The sequence below is a fragment of the Manis javanica genome, chromosome 4, assembly GCF_040802235.1.
Source record: "Manis javanica isolate MJ-LG chromosome 4, MJ_LKY, whole genome shotgun sequence".
NCBI lineage: Eukaryota > Metazoa > Chordata > Mammalia > Pholidota > Manidae > Manis > Manis javanica.
In genome coordinates this window covers 178632294-178659573 of record NC_133159.1, presented here as the reverse complement: position 1 = coordinate 178659573, position 27280 = coordinate 178632294, and the positions used below count along the sequence as shown (strand labels likewise).

The 27280-nt window shown below is 54.4% G+C and overlaps 1 protein-coding gene across 4 annotated transcripts; it reads left to right on the top strand.

The window, feature by feature from the left end:
- Window positions 1-49: 49 nt before the first annotated feature.
- On the top strand, window positions 50-26273 carry MXRA7 (matrix remodeling associated 7). 4 transcript variants are annotated; one of them, XM_073235980.1, is made up of 5 exons: window positions 50-357; window positions 14202-14259; window positions 18302-18398; window positions 19419-19499; window positions 24958-26273. In XM_073235980.1, exons 1-4 carry the CDS (start codon window positions 97-99, stop codon window positions 19450-19452), a joined length of 450 nt encoding a protein of 149 aa, XP_073092081.1. In that variant the 5' UTR covers window positions 50-96; the 3' UTR covers window positions 19453-19499; window positions 24958-26273. The 4 variants fall into 4 exon arrangements, with proteins under 4 accessions (XP_073092081.1, XP_036853229.2, XP_036853230.2 ...); XM_036997334.2 differs by lacking the exon at window positions 24958-26273 and adding an exon at window positions 22216-23471; XM_036997335.2 differs by lacking the exons at window positions 19419-19499; window positions 24958-26273 and adding an exon at window positions 22216-23471.
- Window positions 26274-27280: the final 1007 nt, after the last annotated feature.

Below are 27280 nucleotides of genomic sequence, written 5' to 3'. Positions count from 1 at the left end.
GCGCGGGCGGGGCTCCTCCCCGGGGCGGGGCGCGGGCGGGGCGCGGCGGCTTCCCTCGGGGTCCCGGCGGGCGGGCACTCGGGCGGCCGCGGCGCGATGGAGGCGCCGGCGGAGCTGCTGGCCGCGCTGCCCGCGCTGGCCACCGCTCTGGCGCTGCTGCTCGCCTGGCTGCTGGTGCGGCGCGGGGCGGCCGCAAGCCCGGAGCCCTCACGCCCCTCCGAGGCCAGAGGCCCCCCGGAGCCGGCGGCCGCGCCCGAGGGCCCGGGGACCCCGGAGGGCCCGGGGGAGCCCCAGCCCCCGGGGGCGCGCGCGGCGGCGCCGGCGGAGGCGGAGGAGCAGTCCGCCGCGGCGAGGCAGGTACGGCCCGGCCCCGGGCGCCCCCCCACCCCGGGCGCGGCTCCCCGCGCCGACCCCCGCGTCCCCCCGAACCGAGCCGGGAACCGGGCCCGACCTCGGGCCGAGCTGCCCCGAGGGAGGGCAGAGCCGCGCCCGGCAGGAAAGGAGGGTCCCCGCGAGCAAACTCACCAGCCTTCCCCAGAAGTGTCGCCGAATGCCGAGGCTGCGGAGTTGTGTAGTTGCTTTTTTTGCTGCCTTAGGTCGCCTCGGCCTCAGGTCCCTGCCCCCGGCACGGGTCACACCCACACCTCACCCCTCCGGCCCACGGGTTCCCAAATCCACGTGCATGAGACTTAATTCAAGACCTGCAATAATGAGAGGTGTCTTGGTAAAAAATAATATTTAAAGAGGAAAAAAAGGAAAGCTGCCTTTTTAGGCCAATTTGAAATACAGATTCCAGAGTCTGATGTCGCAAAGCTCCCGTAGGGCAGGACTGAAAGAAAAGGCACCGATTATTGCCATCATTTGTATAGTCCTTTTCAAACTGCATTCGGCTTTGGCACATGTCCCGTGGTGAGGTTGCAGCGAAGTCTGGCCTGTACCGAGTTAAGGAGCAGGATGAAGCCCTCCTGTGGCGCACTGAGCACCCCAAAACCGGCCCTCCTGCCTCTCGTGCCCATCAGCTGTGCCCAGACCATGCTGTCTCCTCCAGGATACCCAGAGAGGTGTCTGATAGCCCCTGGCACCCATCCAGCCAGCCCCATGCACTTTTTACAATACGTCTCGTTAGAATGGAAACCTACTGGTCAGGGTGAAGCCCATGTTGCCAGGATATCCGTACTCTGGGCCCTTCCAGGCCAGCGCTCAGAGTCCCAGGTCTCATGGGAATTCTTAGTCCTGAACTCCTTTTCTTGGAGAGGGGATGGCCAGGACAGAAACAGTGAGCAGGCATCTTCGGTGCACTGTCAGCATGTCTATGCCCACTCTGAATTTTGCTGGCCACAATGGTTTACACCAGAGAGAACCCTCAGGGGAGGGGAAGGCAGCGAGTCTGAGCAGAGGCATTTCTCTTTGCTGAGTAGTGGGCCAGACCCGTTGAGCAGGCGCTTTGCTTGACATGTGGGTGACTAATTGTGTGGTTAGAGTGGATTCTAATCAGCCTGAGGGAGAGCTATTGTAATCATCGGGGGAGGGCAGGAGTGGGTGCCAGCCGCCAGAGAGGGGGGCTCAGGTTGAGACTGGGGCCATCCTCCCTCTGCAACACCCTCTCCTGAGATAATCCACCCAATGCAAGGATGTCAGTTTTCTCACAGAAGGTCTTGTCTTTCTTTCCCTTTGGGGTTCAGGCCCCCAGCCCTTTCTGAGCTGGCAAGCCCCCCCTCAACTCCCGCTGGCAAACATGAGGTCATTGCTGTGCATAAGGCCCTGGATCAGGTGCTCGGGGGACACAGACACCCACTGCCCTGCCTTCCTGGTGGTGGCATCAATCCTTGAAGAAGCTGCTAAGAAATTGTCTGAAAATGGACTTGGGCATTTTCAAGAGCAAATCTCGGTGTTTCTTCTATCATACTGCCTGAGCCTGGAGAGCAGGTGGGAAGGACCTATGGGGAAAACTCAGATGGGGGTTTGGGGAGCAGCAGGTGAGGCCCTGGGCCAGCTCCTTGCCTCTCACTAAGTGCTGGCCAGCAGGGGAGCGGAGGGAGGGTGGGGGAACCAGTGCCCCAGAGAATGGCGACAGCGCCAATCCCCTCTCCCTTCCCCCTTCATTTTCCATTAATTGAGGCCCTTCTAATCCAATCATCTTCCCTCCCTGCCCTGCCTGGGAGGCCTGGGGCAGCTGCTGCCTCCATCTCACAAAGCTGATTATTGAAAAGGGCCTTGCACCCCGGGAAGCAGCCTCCTGCTGTGGCTGTGGGTCACTGGGAAGCATCCCTTGAGGTGCTGGACATCAAAGAAGCATGAAGGCCCTTGATGGGCTAAGACACTGAGAAGTGACTGGAGAAATGCTGGGAAATGAGCCCCACCAGGGCAGGGAGGCAGAGCAGAAGGCAGAGTTCTATTATTAGGACCTCTTTCATTCCTCTTAGGCGTCTGTGTGGGGGTGGGCAGGGAGGAAGCATAAGCATAACAGACATGCCCCACCCTCACAAAGAATTACGGCAAACTGCAGACCGTGCGGCAAACTGCAGACCGTGCTGGTCTCTTTGGAGGCCAGGTAACAGTTTTAGGTGCTGATGTGTAGGGTGTGATTTTAGGATTACCAGGCTTCTGACCTAATGAAGGTGGGGATTCCAGCAAGGCTATATTGTAGGATTCCTAAACAGTGGTCGCTGGACGAAGGGTCAAGGGTCATTTGAATAGCACTAGAGCTAAGTCGCTTAGTCTGTGCCAGAACTTAGACATCTTGGCACTCAGGTTCCAGCTCTGCCCAAACACTGAATGGGGACTTCCCATAAGGCAGCTGGCGAATGTCACCAAACACAACAGACTCTCCCAGATTGAAGGCGACTGAAGAGATTAAACAATGGCTGATCCTGGGTTGGATTCCAGATTGGGGTGGGGCTAGGGCACTATAAAGATATTTTGGAGATAACTGAGATCTGTTTCAAATGAATGTTTTATTAGATCATTTTATCTCCATGCTCAATTTCTTGTGCATGATGCTGGCTTTGTAGTTATGTAGAAAACTGTCCTTGTCCTTGGGAAAAATGCATGCTCAAACATTTAAGGATGACATATCATGATTCAAATAGCTACACACCCACAGTGTGGGTGTCTGTGTAGAGAGAGAAAGCAAAGATGGCACAATGTTAACAACTGGTGAATCTAGGTAAAGGATATTAAGGTTCCCTGTATTCTTCTTCCAACTTTTATGTAGGTTTGGAATGTTTCAGTATATAATACTGGAAGAAAGAACCCAGTGGGGAATTTCTCAGGAAAGGGCTTAGTTTTTCAAACACTGCGGTGGTGTTGGTCTGATTAGGCAACACAGCCTTATCTGTCTGTCGTTGCCACGCAGCTGGGCTGTGGCCTTTCGGAAGTCATCCTGCCATTGGGTCCATCTTGTCTCTCCCGTCCCCATCCTTGTCACCGCAGACGTGCACCCCCCCCGCGAGGCCACAGAGCCCTTCCGAAGGCTTCCCAGGATGACCAGGGAGCAGGCGAATTCCCCCTCCCGTCTTCCATCCTGACTGTGATTATATCATGGCCCCACTCTCTGCTCTCTTATCACAAGCGGGGAAGCAGCTGGTGGAGGGCCAGATAGATACCTGGCAGTTGCTCCTATCACCTCGGAATCTTGTCTTGGTCAGTCAGGCTGCTGTGACAAATACCACAGATGGGGTGACCTAAAGAGCAGACATTTACGCCTCACAGTTCTGGAGGCTGGGCAGTCCACGGTGGAAGTGCCGGCCCATTCGGCTCCTGGTGAGCACCCGCTTCCTGGCCGTCAGACCACTGCCTTCCTGCTGTGTCCTCGCTGGGCAGAGAGAGCACCGTGTCCCTGCCCCCGCTTGTAAGGACACTGATCCTGTCACAGAGACCCGCCTGCCCGCCCCCATCTAACTCTAATCACCTCCCAAAGGTTTCCCTTTGGGGTCAGGGCTTCAGCATATGGATTGTGGGGATGGGGGTGGGCAGACACAAACATTCACCCTGTAGCAGAGCTAGGGATTTGCTGGGGGTGGGGAGGGACTGGAAACACTCCAAATGCCCATTAATTAGGACACTGGAATAATTAGCAAATTGGCAGAAATAAGAAAGGAAAGGCACGGAACACAAAACAGTAATGGTGTGTCCGAAGTAATTACAATGATGAACCTCAGTGGGACGGAAGATGATGCACAAGGCTGTGAACAGTCCAGTGTTCAGTAGTGCAAGAAGGTATTCTTTGTAAAGTCATTTAAGCACATAATTTCTTTTCATGTGAGAAAGAAGTCTGGGGGCTTTCCTGACAGCTAAACTTTGTTCTCTTTTAGAGATAAAGAATCTTGTTTGCACACAGAAAATTTAGCTGCCAGTGAGAATTTTCTATTTGGTGGGAAGTAATACATTTTTAAAGAACATATCTTAAGAAAAAAGCTGCCTAGCTTTGGAGAGTTAGAAATAAAAGCAGCTTCACTTTTAGACAGTTTCTTTTTTGTAGCCCTGCTCTTTCTCAGACAATCAGCCCAAACCATGGTGTAGGAGGGGCAAGACCAACTTAGACCCTTGGTGGGCGTGCTTCCTGAGAAATGCCAAATCCCTGGTGGCCAGAGCATTTCTGGAATAACGTGAGTCCGCCCACACTCGGCTCACTACTGTTGAGGACAGATGAATGGAACCGGATTGTTCGAGGGAGCTCAGAAGCCTCCTGCCAGGGGTCCATACACATGGGCGGCGGGTGCCTTGGTTGGTCTCCTGCCTGCTGCTCAGCCAGAACTGGAAAGGCAGCCCAGGCTGCTGCAGCACTCATTCCCTCCCTCCTCCCTGGGAGCTAGAAGCATCCATCATTTTTCTTCACAGTGGCTGAAAAATGGCTAATGAGATTAAGTGGTTCCAGAGGAAACCCAGTGTAAGAATCCAAGGAACTTGTTTATCCAATACTTAAGCCTCTGAATAGCCCAAGACTTGAAGTCACTTCACCTTTGGGCCTCAGTTTCTCCATCTCAAAATGAAGGATTGGAACTGAGATGTTCTCCACCATCTCTGAATTCTTGTCCGTGATTGCCTGCTTTCCAGTCATTAGCTCCTGCTTCGTAGCCTGGGGTGCGTATGCGTTTAGTATTTTCAGGTCAGAACTCCTTGCACACAGGGCCAACGTGCTTGCCAGCCTGAGCTCCGCATGAGACAACCCTGGAATGTTCTCAGCAAGGCCCCAGTTCTGTGACCTTGGTGTTAGTACCGTTTCTCCTGGCCACATTCTTATTTGCTGAGGACCCCAAGTCTGAGCTCGGTTTCAAGACAGGACATACCTTCCCTCTGGGATATCCTGTGAAGACCAAGAAACCTCACTCCAGAGTCGAATCATTCTTACCTTTATTTTTTCATGAGGCCTAAAACTGGTTTCTCTTCCGGCGGTTGAGGCCTCCTCAGAATATTATCAACATGGGCTGCCCATCTTCTACTCTGTCCTTGCAGCCGGCCATGGTCAGAATTCTTCAGCCCAGTTGTCCCAGAAATGATGATTTCCTTTTCTCAGGCCCTCTTAGATCTGATCCTGTCCATCCTTGGTTTTCTACCCTGTGCTCAACCTTCTCTATCTCATAACGTAGAGATTAGAATTTGGCCCAGTGCTCACTGGTGAGGGCTAGAGTAGGATTGCTGCCCCAGGCTGTTGTTTATGAAGCTTTTGATGTCCTCTAAATCCTCTTTGTAGGAACAATGCCAAAAACTATTAATCTGATAGGATTGAATCTGGCATGCTCATCGTCTGAGAGAAAGTTTAGGGCCTGTGAATGTGCCCCGGGTTGGGATATAACGTCAGAGTCAGGATGGTCTTTTAGTCTGGGTATTTGACCACAAGGCCTTGCAGGCTGACTCCTCACTGCCCCTGGGGTGCTGTGTAGCTTGGAACCTGAACATCAAGTCTTGGCCTCTCTCCCTCCACCCATCCCTGCTTCTTGAGTTAGAGGCTTAGGCAGGCTTCTCCCTTGCTCTTTGTCCCCACTAGAAAAGCTCAGGCCTGTAATATCAAGGGCAGGGCGACTTCTGGGCCTGGACCACCACTGCAGCCTTCTGGAACACACGGGCCCCCATCATCCTCCTGATCAGTAATGGGTGATGCCCACATTTCTGCACCCAGCCCAGCCTGCTCCGAGCTCCACAATCCCATAGACCAGCCACCCACTTGACATTTCCCCAGGGTTGCCCAATGAGCACCCCAGACCAACATGTCTGCTAAGAGCTCTTGATTTCTGTCTGCCCGGCGCACCCTCTGCCTGCCTCCCACCCAGGGTTCCTCATCACCTCTCTCAGACCCGGCACAACTCCCTCGGCTGCTTAGGCCCACAGCCCAGGCATCATCCTGGTTTCCTCCTTTCCCTCCCTTGCCCGCAGTCACTCCATCTGCAAGTCCTGTCACCTCTGTCCCCAGGGGACCTCCTGGCTTCAGGCGCTTCTCTTTGTCTTTCTGGCTACTACTCCAGCCCACGGCTCATCTGGGCTGTTCAATAGCCTGCTAACCAGTCTCCCTGCTTCCAGTCCGCCCCAACCCATGCTACCGCCAGCAACCAGCATTCTCTTATAACTCAGAATCACATCTCATATTCCCCTGCTTAGAGCCCTCCAGTGGTGTTCGCTGCATGCAGAATAAAGTCCCAGCTCTCAGCCCAGTCCCTAGGGCCCAGCAGGACTCTGCCAGCCCCCTGTCTCTTCTCCTGCTATTCCCTGCCACCTCCACTGCAGCCACAGAGGCCTTTCTGGTGCTCAGGCACACACCACATCTGGACCCTGGTGTTTGCTCTGCACTCTGCCTGGCAGACCATCCCAGGCCTAGATCTTCACATGATTGCTCCCCCTCACCTTTCAAGTGTCTGTGTCCCTGACCACCTTAGTGGATGTAACCCCACCGCCACCAACTACTGCATCTGGCTTTCCTCACGTCACTGGCACTCAGTACTTCTGAGGTTGTCTTTTATTTTAGGGGTGCATTGTCTGCCACAGTGAGATGTCAGCTCATCAGAACAGGGTCCCTGCCTGCTACACTTCACAGCCACATCCCCAGCTTATATAACAGGCTGGTGCATGGTGGTACTCAATGAGTACTTGTTGAATGAATGAGCTACAACAATAACTTAAGGGAAGGAAGGAAAACAGTGTTGTGTTTCTTTTTCCTGCCCAAGTCTGAAGTCCCCTAGTAGGACCGCCCTGGGCAGCTGGCAGGGGTCTTATTTCCCTTCAGGCCCCAGGCCTCTGTCCGGCACCTTGCATGTCACCTTTGAGCTCTAGAGCTGTGCGGTATGCCCCTCAAAAGGCAGACTGCTGTGCATGGGAGAAAGCCCCTGAGGCTAGAAGTGTGTGCACAGGACTGGATACCCGGCAATTCAGCAAAGGTTTTTATCCACTAGAATTTGTACTGGGTCAAAGCCACACTAGATCCATGGTGTTCTAATGTTTTTGAAGCACTGGCTACCTGTTTTTCCTCTCTGACCTTGGAAGGCCAGTCCAGAAGCAGATGTGCCCTGGGTGGGGGTCTTGGCCCCTCCACTCCTCGTCTTCCAACCTGCAGCTGCCCCTGCAGTATGCCCACAGAGCTCCAGGGCCCTGCCCACTGAGGGAAGGATAAAAACAGAGCTCAAGGCTGGCCAAGCCAGACCCTGTGTTCTTGGAGGGTCCTACCCAGACAGCAAGGGTCAGGAAGGACAGATTATTGCTAGAGGCCAAGATCTCAAGGACAGCTGTAGGTTCCCGCCTGCCCTCCACCCCCTGGCCGTGCAGCCGGCAGGAGAGGACAGCACTTCCCAGTAAGGCGTGAGGAAATCTGGCAGCAGGGGAGCTTTGAAAGCCAGGGACTCTCTGAATTGAACATGACAACCATCATGGGGCTTGAGCAGGAAAAAAGCATCAAGTTGCTACCTCATGACGTTCTCGGAGCAGATCAGATAAATTGGAGGAGAGCAGGGTCAGGGACACGATGCCCTCAGACAGCCCTGAGCGACTGGCAGGGGCAGGGGGACCAGAGACCTTTCAAAGGCAGGGCAGAGTTGAGAAGAAGAATGGAAAGAAGCGTCAGGCTTGAATCCACACTCCTCGGCCAGGAGGAGTGGCAGAGGTGCTGTGACCACAGAGAAAGCTGGACGAGTTGAGTGGGGGCCAGTCTAGAAGAAGACTTAAGTTCCTTGTCAGCGCAGCTGCAAATATGGCTTTAGAGAGCTGGCCTGAGCGTCCTCTGCCTGGAGCTGTCACTTGGAGGCGTTCGGTGGCCGCGCTGTTTGATGGTGCGCATGCGCGGAACCAGCCAGACCGTGACCTCGCCCAGCCCTGGGCCCCCCGGAGCTGGCGCCACTCTGCTTTCTCCACTCACCCCAGGCAGCCGACGATGCTCTCCTCTGAATGCGAAAGACAACAGCCTAATGGAATGAAAGATGAATTGCCTAATGGAATCCTTCTGGAAGGAGGGAACGCACTCTCAGGCCCACCCCCATCTGCTTTGGGAACCTGGAGGCACCCCTGCCCCTTGTCCCATCTCTGTGCCCATCTCAGAAACCTGCAGAGCTCCTGTGATTGACTGGGCCTGAGCCAAGCTCTGGAGAGCTGCCTGGGGAGCCATGCAGGCCCCTTGACAGCTTCCTGTTACCTTTGTCTGTAGGGGGAGGAGGCACAGGGTGAGTCCCAGAGACTCACTTTCAAAGCAGGGGCAGAGTTGAGGAGCCAGAAAGGAAAGGAGGCATCAGGCTTGAATCCACATTCAAGGTCAGGCCTCCCTCTCCCTGTCCAGTGGAGCTGTGGTCCTCTAAACTCATTAACCAGGGGGCTGGGGGCAGTCCCAGCAGGAGTCAGATCTGGTGGCTGGTCACAGGGTCCCAAAAGATCCTGTTTGCAGACACCAGGGCAGAACCATTTCCTCAGGTAGACAGGGGGATCTGTCCCTAACTCTGTCTGTCCCTCCCTGTCTCTCTCCTCCCCTGCCTCTGTGCTACGTCAGCCCTGTGCATCAGGCCTAGATCAGCCAGGGCAGCCATAAATGGCGATATGCTGCCTGCAGAGTGTGCATTCGCCTCTCTGTGGCTCTGAGATGCCTCCCTCTGGGTCCCTCCATGCCCCCCCCCGCTGATCACCTGTCCCCTCCACCATTCCTACCTGCCTGGTTCCTGGGCTTTGTCTCTCTCCACTGTCACCCCTCCACTGGAGGAAAAGGGCTGAATTAGAAAAGTGCCCCTGGACACGTGAACTTAAAACTTGGTCTCTACCCAGGTAGAACGCTGAGAGACTAGTCAGTGAGGTGGCAGGCTTGGATATCAGCCCAGGCCTGCTTTGGGCCCCAGCCAGGACGACACTAGGCTCTCCGAGGGTGTTACCAATTCACAGTTTTCATGAAACTGATTGACTTTCATTAGCGTGTAGTGTATTAGTGTCCTGGGGCTGCCGTAACAAAGGACCACATACGGCATAGCTGAAACAACTGGTGTGATTTTCCAGAGCCCTGAAACCAAGGTGTCTTCAGGTTTGGGTTTTTTGAGGCCTGTCTCCCTGACTTGCAGACGCCACCTCCGCACTGTGTCTTCACACGGTCTCTCCTCTGTGCACATGCGTCCCTGCTCTCTGCCCAAATTACCTCATACAAGGACACCAGTCAGATGGGATTGGGGCCCACTCTAACAGCCTCATCTTAACTTAACCTAAGGGCCCCATCTCCAAGCACAGTCACAGTCTGAGGACCTCATCACAGACATTTGGGAGGGACACAATCACAATCATAGCACATGGGTGCCATGCAACACTCTGAGGACCCAGGGCATGGAGGAGAAATGGGCAGTGATGGCCTTTTGTGACATTTGCAGTCAGCGCTCTGAGTAGTCAGCAGGGTCATACCGCTTCCAGGCGTGAGCTGTGAGGCACAGCTGCCCAGGCTGGCCAGGGGAGCAAGCCCAGGAGGGACTCAGACCTCGAGACCCTCAAGGGATTGCCTTTGGCCAGCAACAGCCAGCCCTCTACTGGTTCACTCAACAAAAACAGGGCCCACAGCCCAGCCTCCAAGCTCAGGCCCTTATCTCTCACTTGAGCTTCGCATGCCCTCCTGGGCGTCTCTCCTGCTCTCACCCATTGCCGGTGCATTCCCACATACTGCTCCAAAATGCAGCTCTCACCCTGTTTCTCCCGGAGCCCCTCATTACCTTGTCTTGTGTAAGACCCCTGTGCGCCAGGCCCTGCATCCCGACCACTCCCCTCCCTGCTGCAGTCACACCACATTGCAACAAATTCATGGGAAAGACGCATCTCAGACCAGCTCAGCATTCTTGCCCTCTGAGGCCTCCCCTGTGACTGTCGGGCTCCACTGAGCACCTCTCCTTGAGGCCCCCACGTACCGTGTTGCTTAAATGCATAATGCGTTCCTGAAAACATACCGGCAAATGGCCTGTGTCAGGGCAGAGCTGATGCTGGAAGGTGTAAGAAGGTACAAAGGCGCAGTCCTCAATGACGGCGGGAGCAGAGCTGGCGTCTGCATGGTCTCCCTCAGCCCTCCTTCACTACCGTGCGTGCTGTGGACTGAGGCTATAGAGCCAACACACCCGGAACAGCGGCGGCGGCACCTCAGTCACGTAGCTCCTGAAACCTGCCCTTAGTATCAGTATCAGCTCTTCTGCTTTTCTGCTGTGAACATAGTCTGTATAAAACAGGGCAAGTGCAAAAAACAGAGATGCTGTCCTTTTTTTTCTTCTTAATAATGGAATCCTTTCCATTGTTATGATGTCATGTATAAGCCCACTGAGTAACCCAGATACACATGGGGCCCTGGGGCGCCTCCCTGGAACAGTTTGAAAACAACCCCATCATTGTTCCCCTCCCTTCCCCCAGACTATGCAACTGGAATTTGACACAGGCGACGACCTCCCAGGAGAACCTGAGATGTTCTGGCCTGGAAAGAGGGGTGCAAGTGGACAGTGACAGTGGTCAGCTTTCTGGCTGATGGTGGCGAATCTCTGCTCGGATCAGCTTTGGCAGAACCCAGGGCTGAGTCTCCGGCATATAGGGGAAGGCCAGGGTGGAGCGGCCTCCGGGGCAGCCACAGCTGGGGGCCCCTCCACGCAGGCTCACAGCTCTGGGACCAGAGGTCCTTTGTCCCCAGGCAGAAGTTGGGCCCCCAGGTCACGTCCACATCTTAGGGAAGTATTGCAATACAGAGGGGTGGAGGTCCTGTCTGCCAGTCTCCACGGGACCACAGGCCTCAAGGGGTACCTCCTGAAAGAGGGGGTTGCTGTGCAGACAGAAACAGCAAGTAGTCAATTCATCAGTGTTTTCTAAACTCCATGATGCACAATAAAAAGTCTATTTTAAATTGCATCTCCACATATAGAGTCACAGAACTGCACCCGCAGTTTTACTGGTTGGCGTCTATCTCTACCACACGTACCATTTATCTTTAATTCTTGGAGACAGGATGCCCCCAAAGTCTTAGTGAAGTTTTAAGTTTTAGTAATTTAAGTGTAAATGCTACAGGCCTACAAAACACATCAGATGAATATTCGCTTATTTAAATTCCTTTTGTATTTTGTTTCCTGGTATTTGAATGCTAAGTTTTCTGTTTTAATTCTTTGCGTGTGCTAGAATGAGGAGAGGTGGGCAGGTCGGTGTCCTCTCCCACATCTGTCTCCCTTGAGGTCATGTCCAAACTGTCATGTGTGCATCAAATTCTCCGAAGATCGAAAGGCTGGAATCACAAAGGCAACCTCTGCCATCACTGACCATCGATTAGCCTGTGACCATTATTTCAATTTGAAAATCAACTACAGTATGTGTAGCATCGGACTGTGTTGTTATACGCATTTGAATAAGAAACAGCAATACATTTAAAAACGTAAATATCCTTTCCAATGTCATTTTGGGGGTACATTTGTAGCATTTGTGCTTCTGAAATTGTTAAAGCTTAAAGTCACACTAAGGCTTGGGCTGCAGTTTTAAAAATACTAGTAGCAACCTTTAAATCGCTTTCATAGCCCACCCATGGGTGACCCACCACAGTTTAAAAAGCACCACACTTCAAAAGTCAAGTGCAAAATCCAAACGTAGACCAGCCTCTCCCCAGGAGGGTGTTGGCAGGTCACCCATCACCATGTCCCATTGGGACGATGGTGGCCCTTCGGGGTGAGGGGGCTGTCTTGGCTCTGGAATTTCTCACTCTAGGTGGCAGTGAGTTGTGTCTGTGCTTCTCCTTGTGGACCATGAGCTGCTGAAGGAATGGACTGTGACTGTCTTTGTTTTCTTTTATCTTTGTGTCCCTCGCACATCATAGGAAAATTAGTCGCCTCTCTTGTCTCAATACAGGCTTACAGCCGGGGTCCAGCCCTGAACAGGTTAATGGCTGTTTTTCTTTTTTCGTCTTTCTGTTTTTAAAATAAATAAAGAAAAAGGCACAGCTCCTATCTATCACAGTTCAGAGACCCCTGTGTGGCATTTTTTAAATATGCTAAGAGTAATTCATGCAGATAGTTAGAAAATCCCAATTATACTGAAATGTGTAAGATGAATAGGAAAGTCTGGCCCCGGCCCCTGCATTTCTCCCCAAAAGCAGTCACTGTTAACAGTGTCTTATGTGTCCTTCCAGAAACCCTTTCTTGTGCATTTATGAGCATATATGTGCACTTCCATTTTAACATTTATACCAGGCCAGTTGCTCTGCTCCAAGTATGTTGCTTTTTCCTCGTGATAATTTTTCCTGATGTACTTTTCACATGAGCCGCCTCCTTTTTCCTGCACATGTTGCTGTAATGTATTCAACCCGTTAATATTTTGGTGAACATATTAAGCACATATATTTGACTGTAATATATTTGACTTTACGGATACACATTCGGTTGTTTCCAGTTTTGTCTTGTTTTATGCTGCTCACAACCAGAGTCGCTGTATAAAAACCCAGATAGATGGTTTTCCAGTGCTGGGCAGGTCCCTCGAAGTGGATTCGCTGAGTCAATGGGGTGTCTCCTTTACCTGCTGGCTTAAGAGGCCTGCCTACCCCCTGCAGCCGCAAGGATGCTTTGCTGGGCATATTTTGGGAGACGTCTGGACAGGTGCTGACCAGCACTCATGGTAGCACCACTCATGTTAGATGTGCTCAGCTTGAGGTAAACTGCTGAGGGGAGAAGACCCAGCTCCTGCCTCCCGCCCAGCTCCTCTGGCTGCATTTTGTGTGGCCCAGAAAGTCACAACAAGAAACTCAAGGCCCTTCGGGGCTTGCCACCTATGACAGGCTATTGGGCTTGTGCAACTTTGCTCTCGGCTTCGTTGGCTGTTTTGTTAGGGGCCTGCCTGCCGCCGCTGGGAGCTCCTGCTGAGGCTGCAAGCTCGGACCTTGCGAAGTGGGGTCCTAACGCCGGGGTCTGGGCCTGTGGTGGGGCAACTCGAGGAGGGCATCTCCTCTGCCCACTGGGCTTCCAGTCCGGTCCTGTTCCTTGAGCCGCACATCTGTGCGCTACAGTGCCCCCTCCAGTCCCTCACAATGGGGGAGGGCACATCCCTCTCATACTCCTAATTCCTGCGAGATGAAGTGGCTCCTTCTGTCCGCCAAGGCCATCCCGGGATGCTCCTTCCAGCGTTCTGTTTACTGTGTCTGTGCCTGGGAGAGAACTGGGGCTAGAGGAGGTAGAGCTCCAATTTTGGGTAAATGGACTCTTTAGTGGCTAGGGACAGAAAGGACGTCAGAGGGAGCAGAGATGGAGCCTGGGCCCACGAGTGCAGGTTCTCTGTGGTACCACCCAGGCCTCAGGCAGCCGCACGGTCCTGGGGGCGGTTGGAGGGGTGGGCAGGTCGCTCATCAGGACAGCATGCTAAGGCTCTCTAACAGCACCCACCAGGGAGTGAAGAAGGGACTGGGGTGCAAGGGCCAAAAGCACAGCCCTACAGTCTCCCCTCATCGCTGGCCAAACGTTTCCTCCTGCCTGACTGGCCCCAAGCGGGTCCTCCCAGCCACACTCAAGGGGCGTGCACGGAGCATGGCCAGGCTGGCCCTTGGCAGCCCTGTCCCTCCCGGACATCCTGCCCGCTGCTGCCCCATCCCCCAAGGCGGCCACCGGCTGCCAGGCCGCACGTGCTGTGGCTGGTGCATCTCCGGCAAGTGGGCCCAGTGGCCAGGCTGCTTTTGCTATGGGGCGGACACAGGGGTGCGGCAGACACGGGGGTGCAGCATCAGAGTGACACCCGGCTGCGTTCTGACTCCGCTCCTTGTCTTGCAGGAAGAGGAGCAGGGTGGCGAGGAGGGCCCACCCCAAGCAGAGCCTGAGGAAGAAGACGGTGAGTGGGACACAGCCCCCAGGCCTCACATTGCTGCCCCTCACTGGCCTCGGGGGCGGGACTGTGCCGAAGTCCCTTGGGACACCCCAGCCAAGGACTTGAGTGGCAGGACGAGGGGAGTGCATGGAGTGGGAGAGGACAGGGGTCGTGTGGCCAGGGTCCACTCCCTCTGAGCCCTTGCCCCCCTCACCCACCACCCTTCCCGCCTCCCGTGCTCTGTGGTCCTCCGCTCTTCCTCCGTAGGCTGTGAGTTATCTCCGCATGCAGTGGAGCATCTTGGGAATGATAAACCAAGCACCCTGCCTTCTATTTCCTGTTGCCTTCTGACACCCCTCTCTGCTGCCTCGTGCATTTCATGTTTCCTCTCAAATGGCTCTGACCTATTTTATGGAGACTAAAGCCACTCTCAGGTCTGCTGCCCGAGCTTTCTGCAGAATAAAGGCCCCAGGAGAGGAAACGCCTGATTTCTGAGCAGCTGTAGCTGACCAGCCAGACCTCCCCGGCCATCAGGGCCCAGGCAGCCAGGAGAAGAGCAAGGGGGTACCCAGGGGCACTGCGGAAATGGACTGATTTGAACGTGCTGGGGGAAGGTGCCCTGGGCCCGTGGGGGCCGTCACCCCAGACGAACACAGAACCAAACACGGGTGGGCTTCTGCTGGCTCTGGCATGTTTTATTTCTTTAAAAAAAAAAAGCTGAAACAAAAAAGGGCAAAATGCCAACATTTGTTAAACCTATATGAAAAGTACAGGACTTTCTGTGTGCTGTACTTTTGCGTGTTTGAGATACTTCATAAGTTTAAAAAAAAACAAGCCTGTTGCTGTAACTTTAAGCCAACTGCTGGCAGGGGCCCTGGAAAGCACTCCAGGACTGCAGTGACCAGGGCTGGCATCGGCCAGGGGGCAGGGCAAGGCTACGGGCCCCAAGCCCCACCACCCCCACTGGGCCCCAGGACTGTGGGTTTCAATTAGCACCTCCTCAGGAAGGGGAAAGGGCAGCAGCTGCAGGGGCAGCAGGGGGCAGGGGCATCAGCCCCTTGCGGTGGGGTGGGGGACTCTCCCTCTCCAAGCTGCAGGTTCTTCCATCATCTGAGCTAGGGGCTCATAGGAACTGGGGTCTGGCCTGGGGTCGGTCCCTGCCACATGGCCCCAAGGCAGCTGCAGGGGTGTCTGTCAGGATCCTATTAGTGACTTGGGGATGTAGAAGGGAGGGCGGGAGGCCCCTGGGCCAGGACAGAGGGGCACAGACTGCTCTCCTGAAACGGCTGTGGCTGCTGTCAGACTCAGCCCCACACCCAGCCATGTGGGCTGTCCTTGGGCCCCCCTCCTTACCTGACTGCGGCCCCTGGGCAGCCCCCACCGCCCAGCAGCCTCCTGCCAGTGCTAACAACTCAGAGGGAGGACAGGTTTATGGCCCCAGCTGTCAGAAGAAAACCTGCCTGGTGCCCCAGCACCTCTGCAGCCAGCAGCTCAGCTCCCGAGGCTAATTGATTAGTGTTGCTAGGATGCCTGCTGGCAACTTGGAGCCACAGAAGAGACGAGAGGAACCCCGTGGTCTGGCAAAACTGGGCCACTGTGCCTCACTAGGTTGCCAGGTGTGATTACGGAAGCCTTTGCAAGTCGCCTGTGCTCTCTGGCTGGGAAAAACATAAACCAATCAGACCTTCCCCACAAACTGAAACATTGAGTAGTTGGCAGCATTTTTTGTTTTATTTTTCTAAAGCCTTGCACACGATGACCTTGATGTTGAGGTTAATTGGTTTTCTTTGTTGCCTCTTTTCGAGGTCCGGAAGCGAGCCGTGGGGGTGGCCTTTTCAGAGATGGCAGCTCCATGTGGTCACAGCCCACCGCAGGCTTTTCAGGGCTCTCCTGATGACCAAAGACACAGGCCCCTAAATCACGCCTCCGAATCACTCAGCACGGTTCCCAGGGCCCCAGACGTGGGTCAGTCCAAGGCCTGACCGTGCAGGCCCAGAAGGAAAGGCGCTGGAGGAAGGGGCCGGTTTATGGGAGCTGGGGTGGGAGGGCTGGGTTCGCCCTGACTCTGCGCCAAGCCCCGTCCCACCGGGAGGAGGAACCCAGGCCTCCCACATCCGCCTGCCCCTTGCCATCTGCCACCAGTTTCACTGGCCCTTCTGTGCCAGATCTGTCTCCCCAGACACCGCAGGGCTTGCCCCCTCTCAGCTAATGGTGACACACCTCCCCTTCTGTAAAGCCCTCCATGGCACCCCACCCCTATTTAAACCTCCAAGCACCCCCTTCCCAACCTCTGTCTCCCGCTGCTGTCCTTTTCTGTACAGCCCCCAGGACCGACGGCGAACTGTGCTTCAAGTACTCATCTTTGCCGAGTGTTTTATTCACTGCTAGGTCCTCGCCCAGCATAGCGCTGACTAAATATTTGCAGAATGCATGAAAAACAAGTGAATCCTTGTTCAAGCCTAGTTACTGCTCCCTGAGGCGAGGTTTCAGCCCCTGGGCAGCTGGCAGGGGTGAGAGGGCTGCTGACAGCTGTGCCCTGGGAGCCGGCCAGTGTTTTCCTGAGCCAGGTTTCGGTGAGAGCGAACACAACCCCCACCACATGGCGTTTAGTTCTGCACTCTAACGGGCTTGGGGATTCTCGGAATTTGCATCCAGAACCCTTCCTTTAGGCCAGAGAGAAGCCAGATGTGAGACGGAGACCTTTTCCTCCCCTTGAGCCCACATCGGCCTGTCTGATGGCAAGGGATGGCCGTCAGCTGGTGATGTCAGGGTGGCACGATGTGGAGGTGTTAGCATTCTGACGCTGGAGTGACAGAGAGGTACCCTTTCAGAACAGAACTGAAAAACAATACATCCGCACAAGAGGGCCATCTGCTAGCCTCCCCATTCCCCTTACTCAGTTCTCTCAGAGTTAATGGAAGGTGGAGATGAGCCATTCAGCGTCCAGTCCAGGGGCTGGCTGGCGGCCATCCTCGCTTGCTGGCTGCAGGACCACTTTAGGGCACTGCTTCCTCACAGAGCTCTCTCCTTCTGGTCACTCTGCGGGGGTGCTCTGGGGGGCTCCTTTCTCTTCTGCCCATTGCAGCCCTCACCTGGGTGTGCCTGGTGCCCACCCTCAGGCTTCTCTCCATGTCGCACATCCCTGCTTTCCTCTGCCCAGACCCCTAGTGCAGCCTCATCAGGCCTCTAGGTGCCTGTGTGTCGCGCAAAAGCAGCTGTGGGGTCTGCTCTCAGGGACTGGCGGATTGGCTATACCCGCTCCGTAATATATGCTGGTTTTGACACCTGATTTTAAAATGCTGTGAAAAATCTCACATTACTCCTGGGTCCTATTGTGGGTTCACGTTGTTTCAGATTTCCAATAACTGGCAGGGGGCAGCGCATGGTGGGCCTGGTCACCATGACCCCCCTGGACTGCCAGGTGGGCATCCCCAAGCCCGGGAGACGGGAGGACCTCAGTAGGAGGGCAAGGGCCCCCATGCCACCCTCCAGAGACCTGGGACCTGAGAAGAGGCAGGAGTCAAGCACCCTGGCACAGCCTGCCTCCCAGAGATCGGCTCCCTCCATCTGACTGTCTCTAGCACAGCAGTAATGGTGGGCGGTTGGGGGCTTCAAAAATGAGGGAGTCTCACAGACCCAGGCTCAGTGACAGCCTTTGCTAGAGGCGGGTCTGCAGATGCTCACCCCGGCCCTGGGAGGGGGCTGTCCTTCGGGGGGCAGAGTCTTACTCTACGGGGCGGGGGCTAGTTTCTCTGCAGCTGGCTCACCGTGGTCCATGTATCCTGATTCGAGTCCCTGTGTTGTTGTGGGTTTCATGGGAAGGCGTGGGAGGAGGACCATCAGTGCAGGAGGGGCAAGAAGATGTTGTGAGTGTCCCACCCTCTCCGAGGCAGGGCAAGTGCCGGCGCCCACACAGGGGCGTGCATGGGGCCCTCTGTCCCGCATGGAAAGGGGGCCCTTTGGCTGAGATGGTTTTAAGTAACAAAGGGAAAGGGGACTCTGAACTTGTGGGAGGGGCCCAGCACCCAAACCTCTACACCAGCTCTTCCCCACCCCCTCTCTGCAGGAGGAGAGACATTCTCCTTTAAATACAGCCCTGGGAAGCTGCGGGGGAACCAGTACAAGGAGATGATGACCAAAGAGGAACTGGAGGAAGAACAGAGGTAGGCCGCACCTCCCCCTGGGGACCGTGGGCTTCCCCTGGCCAGGCTGCAGCCAGCTGCCCTTCCCCTCCGCTTGGAGCCAGGAGCCGAGGCCCCCAGGCCGCGCCCCGCCCACTGCTCCCTTCGCATTGGCATTGTCAGGGCCCTTCCCCGGCCAGCAGCATTCAGCCAGGCTCGGTTTTCCCTGAAGACAGTCCCCTTGGGACACTGAGGGGAGCTTGGCATGGGCTGGGGCAGCCAAGCCCATTCCTGGCACCCTCCCCTCTCTCTCCACTGGAAAGGAAAAAATCAAAATGCCAAGGAAGAGCCTGGAAGAGATCCAGCCGTTCACTTATCCGGAGCGTCCATGACAAAAGCCATCCATCACTTCAGGGCAGAGTGGGATTCCCAGTGCTCATCCGCCAGACAGCCTCCTCCACCCTCCCGGCCCAGCGCCTCGGGTCATTTTTATCCCTTCTGCTCCACAGAGCTCTGGGGCAGCTGCAGCAGGGCTGCGCACCCTCACACTGAGCATTGGGCTATCGCCCCACCCCAGCCAGACCCCTTGGGGATACCCTCTGCACCTCCTGCCCACTCCATCCCACCGGGGTGGCTGAGGAGCGCTCAGAGGCAGCAGGACAGCCAGGGAAGGCCACAGGAGAGGAGCCATGCTCTGACCCTGAGCCCCGCGGACTCCTGCACACATAGGCCGGCCTGCAGCCTGCAGTCCTTTGGTTCGAGCCCAGGTTGAAATGGGAGCCCTGCCAGGCCAGAGGCGCTTGTGGTAATCACCCCCAACTCGTACACAAGTTGGTTCTGGGGTGCAGAGGGAGGGCTTATTATTACGGCATGCAGACCTCTTCTACCCTTACCAAGCCACCTGATACCCCCAAAAGTCAGACACCACTCTTCCAAACTCGGCCCAGAAGAGCTCGTCTAGGGGAGGAGGGGTGCAAGCCCCACCAGAGGAATGCCCCCCACTCCTCGGTGCTGGAGACGCTGCCTCTGGGTGTGACCCCATTTGCTGCCTTTATATTTCAGGATTGAGCTGACCTCTGACCTCACTTCCCTCTAGCAAGTTCCTTAGGTCCTGAGCCACAAATATTCTTGCAAATCCTTTTGGTAAGGAGACTGACTTCTTAGACTAGTAGTGCTTCCTCATCCTGTCTGTTGATGTGTCCCCAACATGACTGACATGGGCCTGAACCCCCTCCTCTGCCGCCTTCATAACCAGTGCATACACTTCCGGGCACCGAGCCACCTCACTGACCAGCGCAGGGAGCATTGGGCAACACCAGGCCCACGGCTGATGGGCCAGGTGTGGGGCGCTGGCGCCCCCTTGTGAGACCAGGGCAGAACTGTCATCCCTGGGACCACAAGGCGCTGGGGGTACAAGCCTGGTGTCACCCAAAGGCTTTAGGTCCCCCTGAGCAGGTTATGCACTTAGAGGCAGCATGGCAGAAGCCCTGGGCTCCCAGGCTGCGGGACAGGCAGGTTTTCATCAGAGCAAGGGCTGGCCGACTGTGGCCATTTTTGTAGCCCAGTGCAACTGAACACAGCCACATGCCTTTTCCTATGGTCCGTGGTGGCCTTCATACTGCAGTGGCTGAGTGGAGTGGCCGCAACAGAGATCACATGGCCCACTAAGCCTAAAAGAGTCAGTAACTGGCCCTTTACAGAAAACGTCTGCCCCCTGGATAAGGACAGAGAGGGCTTGAGGCACCTGTGGTCCCTTGGAGGGCCCAGCGGACAGAGGCTGTAGCCAGGACCCCACCTTATTCTGTGTGCACAGACAGATGCCCACGTGAATGTGAGGGACCCTTAGAACAGGCAAGACCAGTCAGTGGACTGGATGCCAGGCCTCAGGCCAGGGGTCGCACTGGCACTGTCATTGGCTCCAGAGCTGGAACCTCAGGCGTGGGGAGGAAAAGTCCCTTCAGGGTCACATTCAGACAGCGGACTCTGCGTCACCCAAGAGAGTCCTTCCTTAGGGGACGTTTGGGCATCTTCAGGTCACTGGTTCACACTCCGCTGCGCTGTGGGATGGAGACCATGCCCTAGCGCTGCTCTTGGGCCAAGGCAGGGTCCCCCTGCCCATCGGCAGGCTGTGCTTAGCACTGGTGCGCCCTGAGTTGAGAAGGAGGAGCTGGTGGGCTGCAGGGCCCTCACAGGGGAGGGCTGGAGTTCATGCTCATCTTCATGGCCACCCCTGCCCTGCATGCTCCCCCCAGCTGTCCAACACATCTGCCTGCCTGGTCTGCTTGCTCCCTCCTCCCCGCATGTGGTCAGCCCCACCACACTGTGGGGTCCCCTGGATGCCCACCCATCTGGAGGCTGCTTCTCTTCCTCACATGGTGATGCTTGGGGCTGCAGAGGCTGACAAGTTTGGCTTTTTCTTTTATCTGTAGCACGATGGTCCCCATGGGGACTGGGAGAGTGACAGGTGTAAGACAGTTCTGATTCCAGCCTAGTGGAGGAAACTGCCCTGGAATCCCCAGTATGACAAATAACATACGTATTATTGTCCAACCACAAAAACTACAGCCATGTTCTCTTCCTTGCCTGGCAGATCCTTCCCAAACAAACCCTGCCTGTTCCCAACTCCCTTCCAGGTCTTTAGGACCCCAGTCTAGGTAAAAGCTGGTTAACAAATGAATGCTTCAGGCCCCCGACTTTAAATTCATTAACTCTGCCAACATAGCAGCATCTAGAGCCAAGATCTTTAGTGATCACATGATCAGCATTCCCCAGCAGTCTCCATTACAAGTGGTCAGGGCATGGTACTTGGGAAGCAGGACCGGCAGCAAGAGGCCCTGAATCCATCCCTCCCCAGGTTTAATGGGGCATTCCCACCCTTGGAACTGCTCACAGATCAGATTCCTTCCCCCAAGGGGCAGAAAGTGCTAAGGTTTATAAATCCAGAGGTAGCGGCTGCTTAAAAGACCCTAGGCTTCCCAGGCATGGCTCTGCCTGGCTGGGGGAGTCCCTGGGTTCCCACAGCAGCTTCTCTGGGAGGTGCCACATCCAGCCTCGCTGGACAGTGGGCTTGAAGGCTGGTGGCTGTCCCCCAGCAAAATGCCATCCCCCTCCCGAGAGACAGTGAAGCTGGGGAGCTTGGCTGGCTTCCAGCTTGGCAGGAAAAAGAAAGGGCACCACTGTCCATTCCTCTCTGTGTCTACAATCTGTTCTTCCCACTTTCTGGTCCAGAAAGCCTAGGTTGTAGACCAGGCTGGCTCTGATAGATGGGGACCCAGGACCCCAGCACCCACTCCATTCTGAAGGTCCGCAGGACCGACCTGGCCTTCCTGGAAGTGGACACGACTCTAGTGGAAGGCATTTTGTGTGGCATAACAGGCAGGGTGAGAGGAGGCGGAGGGACCCGGGTGTGGAATATCTACTGGCTTCCGCCGTCTGGCGGTCCATGAACCACCCGCCTGTGTGAATCTCTAGGAACACGCTATGACTCTGGTCTCCAGAAGAGGGCGCCAGAGGGACACACGGAGCCCCTGGTTCCCTCAGCGTCCAAGGGCTTCTGTGTGTCCTTTAGAAGAGGCGGCACGTGGCTGGCCTCATCTTGGGGAGCACGTGTCCTAGGGCGCCAGTGTCCCCAGAGGGGACAGAACCCAGCTATCGGGACTAGGAAATCTAGGCTGGTAAGACTGTCCCAGCACAGCCACGTGACCCAAGAGCCGAACTGCCCCGTGTCTGGGAAACCAGCCTGGCTTCTGCAATTCCAAACATTCTCCTTCCTCACCCCTTTGCCCCTTTCCTCCCCCATGACACCTGTAACATAGAATGAGTAAAATAAATTATCTTTTCTCCCTGTTTCTCTTTACAGAACTGAAGAATAATGAAGTTATCCTTAGCCTCCTCCTAAAGGCTTTTCCTTTTGGCATCTTAAAAGCTTGGGAAATAAAATGGAAACCCCCAGAGAGGAGCCCTGCAGGCCCCAGGGCACCTGGCCCCTCGGGCAGCACTGCCCCTTGGCTGGGGGGCCCCAGCGGGCTTCAGCTCCTGGGTGGAGGTGTCTCGCCTTGTTTGTGTAGGTTGCTTTGTTAAGCTGAAGGGTTTTAAGAGTTTGATCTCACACCCGGGGCTGATTTTTATCACTCATCCCTGCCCTCCACACCCTCACACCGTGACATCACCAACGACCTCAGCATTTTAGGTCAGTACAGTGCCATCCCAGCCCTCCTGCCTTCTCCCTCACTGCCCACCGTGAGAGGCTCTGCAGGGCGGCTGGCAAGTGAGGCAGGGCTGCCATGCCCACTAGTGGTCAGGGACAGTGGACAGCCCGCCTGTCCCTGGGGTCCACTTCTCTCCTCCCCGCTGGCTGGGTCGCTGCGGGCGAGAGGCACCACATGTACCCGGGCAGCAGAGAACCAGTGCCGCCTCTTGATTGACCATCACCCTTATTTCTCCTTTAGGGGAGGCTTGTTGCAAAGACACCTTTTCACTGGTTTTTTAACCAGCTCAGCCAAATCTCCACCTTCACTTTGGCAGAAGCAATAATAATAGTGTTTGCTTAAGAGATTTCTTGACTATGACTTTTCCTAGAAGGTTTCATAGATGAGTCTGAACTTCACCACATAATCAGATCAGTCCCAGATTCATTTCCTGGAGTTTTATATTTGACAATATTTATACTATACCAAACTAATCTGCAGTTTTTAGATGTTGGTTAAAACTTTTTTTAAAGCAGTAAGTTTATAGAAAATGTTTTTCCATTTAATAGAAGGCTGGGAAATGTCCAGTGTCAACCCCTAGGGGATGTTTTGTTCCCAGTGACCTTCTCCTCCGGGCCTAATACCTTAGGTTCGGGGCTTAGGGCAGAGCCAGCGACAGCCGGGCAGAGCCACGAATAGCTAAAGAGCAGGTGTACTCTCGTGGGCACACATGGCCCCACACAGCAGTAGTGATGTCCTTGTCCAGGCTGGGGGTCTTCCCAATACAATAAGTAGGTTAGTTATCTGAGTTGTTTTGGAAACTTTCTGAACATGGCTTGTAGGCCCCAAGCCTCATATACTCCTGATGGCTTGGATCTGTATATTCAGCCTTTGTTCAGTCCAATAAACTTTGAGTAGATGATCTTGACTATTGTGGGGGTTTTTTTTCAGTTTTGCTTTGAGAAAAAAAAAATTCCCCCTTGAGCCCATTAAAATTTGAGCTCTCTCATTTTGATGCCTGATACTTTCCAGCAGCGTACGAGGTCATGTGTCCACCTGTCAAACTCGCGAGCCATCCAGAACACAGGAGGGAACGTGTGTCCGTCAGGGAGGATGCTCACACATGCACGTGGATTGTGATTCCAGCCACGGAGCTCAAAGCACTCACTTTCAATGCACAGCTGGGTGCAGAGTACTTAACAGAGGTGCCTTCTCCTCCGGACAGGGAAGTAGACCGTCCACATAACCGTCTCCGGGTGATGAAGAGAGGCTGGGATTTGGGACCTCAGTATTTCAGCTTCTAGATGCTGCTCTCATCAGAAAACCAATGGATGGGGTGGGGTTATTGCAGAAGGACTATGTTAGGACAAGTGTGAAGAGCAGACCTTGGGACTCCCACCCCAGCAGTGTTAGGGGTGCCACTGGCAGGCAGGGCTGTGCCCTGGGGGGCCACGGCAGCTGGTGGCCAGACCTACAAGGACTGTAGCTGACCCACCTGCAGTCTGGGGCTGACAGGTCTGGCCCTGCCATTTGGTTTATATCCTATGAAGGTGACCTGTGCCAACCTGGTGATCTGGCATGGAGGGAGGACCTGCAGAAGCCTGACACCAGAACAGTGAGATGGTGCCAGCACGCAGTGCCCAGCTGTGCTGACAGTGGAGCAAACAAGAACTGAAGGGTTCCCTGGCTTGTGCTGCAGCCTCGTCCCTCCCTTGCATGTCTGCGCTCTCGGGGGCTGTGTGCTGTCCTGTGCTGGTCAGATGGCGTGGCTGATAACAGAACTTGGCTGCCAATCACCCAGCCTGTGTGGCCTAAACATCAAGTTGATCTTCAGCCAGACCTCTTGTTCCCTGATAAGAGAGGCAACCCCACTGACCATAAGGTATCTTTGTGCAAATTAGAAAAAGAGACCTATTCATCCAGGCAGTGCAATCCTGCACCCACCCTCATCCCTTGGCCAAGCACCCTTGTTACACATCTGTCTGCTCCCCTCTTTCCCAGCCAATAATAATTTCCTTCCCCCACTTCTAAACTAAGGGTGTTTCTAACATGTGTCCTCACAGGGTCTGCAGTCACTTGATGGACCATATCCTTCCTGGTCACCTCGCTGGGAGATGTGGGGTCAGCCGTACCTGGAGGCCAGGGGGAAACTGAGGCCCCGAGAGCCTGAGTGATAACCTGGGGTCCCCAAATCTCCAGGGTAAACCCAAGACTTAGAACCCCAGTTTTTAACCCCTCAAGTTGAGCTCGTTGGAGCAAACCAGCTCCTGTGTTCTGAGAGGGTTTGATTTTCGCTTCGTTTTCTTCTTATCCTGGAGAGCAAGCGCAGTGACGCGTGGAGGAGGAGGGGCCCAGCTCCGTGGCCGCTCTGGGGGAGAAGCACCTTTTTCCTCTTTCTCCTTTCTTCTCAACAGAGTTCAGAAAGAACAGCTGGCAGCCATCTTCAAGCTCATGAAGGACAACAAGGAGACATTTGGTGAGATGTCCGACGGCGACGTGCGGGAGCAGCTCAGCCTCTACGACATGTAGGCTGCCTCTGCCACCCAGCAGGACGTCCGCGACTCTGCCCTGACCTGTGACCCAGAAGCATTCCATTTCAGACTTTTGTAGGCTTTGTTTTATCTCACGTACATAGATATAGAAGTAGATTATATACAGATTTGCTCAGTTCTCGCCATTTATACATAATTCAGAGGAACTGGGATAGTGTCTTCAGTTAGACATTTTGCTTTAAGAATGCTCCCCTACTACTTGCTTCCATACAGTTACAGAAGCTTCCAGAAATCCTTCCACGGCAGAATACGAGTGTAGTGTTATTAGCCTGGACACCCAGGCAATCAGACCTGGTATTCCTCTTCTCCTCGGCAGCCCTGAATCCTTCCCACACCACGTACAGGGGGCTGTGCTGGGCTGCTCCTGGCCGCTGCCTGTCCTGGCTCTGGCATTCTTTCAGCAAAAGTCTAACTCAACACACCTCCTATCCTAGAACAAAACAATGGTATCAGAGTTAAGACCCTCTAAGAGTTTCTCTCATTTAAGCTTAAGACTTACTTTACATATAACTAAAACTTATTTGAGTGCTTACAATGCACCTAGAACTATGCTAGCCACTGTAGGCAAAATTAATGCGCAACACAGTGCCTCCCTTTAAGGACGTTCAAGTCCTTTAAAAAGACAGGCACACGTAGCAGGAAAAGAAAACCTCGCCAGACAGCCTTCCATACGATGCCAGATGGACTCGCAGAACCGTGTCTGGACACCTTCGGAGACCAGTAAATGTCTGAGTCAGTGAATGCATGCTGACAAATAACAGGGGTTCCTCCAAGCTGCACAGGTCCTGTTTCTGACCCCTCTCTTGGCAGAAAAAGTCACAGCATAACTTAGTTAAGCAGGGTATGCTATACAGAGAATCTACGAAGTTCTTATAAATATTTTTATTTGTTGAAATAAAACCAAGTCAGCACACTAAATTAAAAGAAGCAGTGGCATTTTATGCACCTCAAGTTGGTGATTATGGGGATACAGTTTAACGTCCCTCCATCCTATCTTCCTAGAGTATTCCTGGGGCTCCCTCCCTGTCTGTTAACTGTAATCCCCTGACAAGCCACACAGCGGGCGGGTCTGCTCTCAAAGTCTGTACGTGTCAGTGCTTTTTTCTTTGCTCTTTTCAGTCATTTTTATTTTTTGTCACTACTTTTAAAAAATTGTCTGACATACTAATAAATTTTCCTTTCGCAGGCCCCAGGGATTCCCCACCACCACCCTTTCTTCGTCTTTTCTCACTGCCCCTAAATGCATGTCGGCAGGCAGACCATCTCTCCCGGGGCCACACGGCAGAGCCTGCACGCCCTGCCGCCACTTCACTGTCCTTTCCCCTTTTCCTTCCACGAGTCCTTCTTTGATGATACCAAACGGGAATGAATCATGGGTACTTGAGTTAAAATTCTCATAACTACAGGAAAAGTGAACTGAAGGAGCTTTCGCACACTTGGATCAGCTAAGGTGTTCCAAGCACAAAGAAAAGTGAACTCCAGCTCAACCTGCTTAAACAGGAGAAGGGCTTGGTCACCTGACGAGTCCAAACGCCCTGAAGGGTCAGACTAGGCCACAATCCTCTTAACTCAGTCTTCCTTGCAATGCAGGCTTTTGTCGCTCACAAGTTCTCCACATGGTTCAGGGGTTTTGCCCAGAGACAAGAAAAGGGCCATCTCTTGCTTGTGTCTTTAGAAGTGAGAGGATTGGTTCAGATGCCCCTTTCCTTCTTTTCAGTTCCTAATTAACCAGAATATATCATGTGACCATCCCTCAACCAATCACTAGCAAGGACATGGGCCTACCATGGTTGGCTGAGATGCCTGGGGCTGGGGCCAGCATCCCCTAAACACATGGCCTTCGGAGGAGCAGGTAATGACTTGATTGGGGCTCTGTGAGGACGGGCCCTGGGGGATGGGTATTGGGTAGACACCAGGGCTGCTCTGTCACTTGGAAGCCAGTGTCTGCAGTACCCAGCATACATCACCCTGCATACCTCCTGGGTGGTCTGCTGCCCAGGCTCCACCCACACTGGGCCTCTGATGCCTGGAGGAAGCACTACTGGCTCACCAAGACTGATGGGTGGCTCTGATGCCATTTCCAGATCAGTGCCTGCTTCTGTTTGCACCATTTCTGTCACACCTGCCTCACTGGGACCCTCAAGCCCATATGTAACCAGAGGAGTCCTCTTAAAACAGAACCCAT

Bases quoted from the DNA above. Each gene is read 5' to 3' on its own strand.
- MXRA7 (XM_036997332.2), top strand. From the start codon at position 97: ATGGAGGCGCCGGCGGAGCTGCTGGCCGCGCTGCCCGCGCTGGCCACC. The intron at 358-14,201 runs GTACGGCCCGGC...CTTGTCTTGCAG, and splicing joins AGTCCGCCGCGGCGAGGCAG to GAAGAGGAGCAGGGTGGCGA. The intron at 14,260-18,301 runs GTGAGTGGGACA...CCCTCTCTGCAG, and splicing joins AGAGCCTGAGGAAGAAGACG to GAGGAGAGACATTCTCCTTT.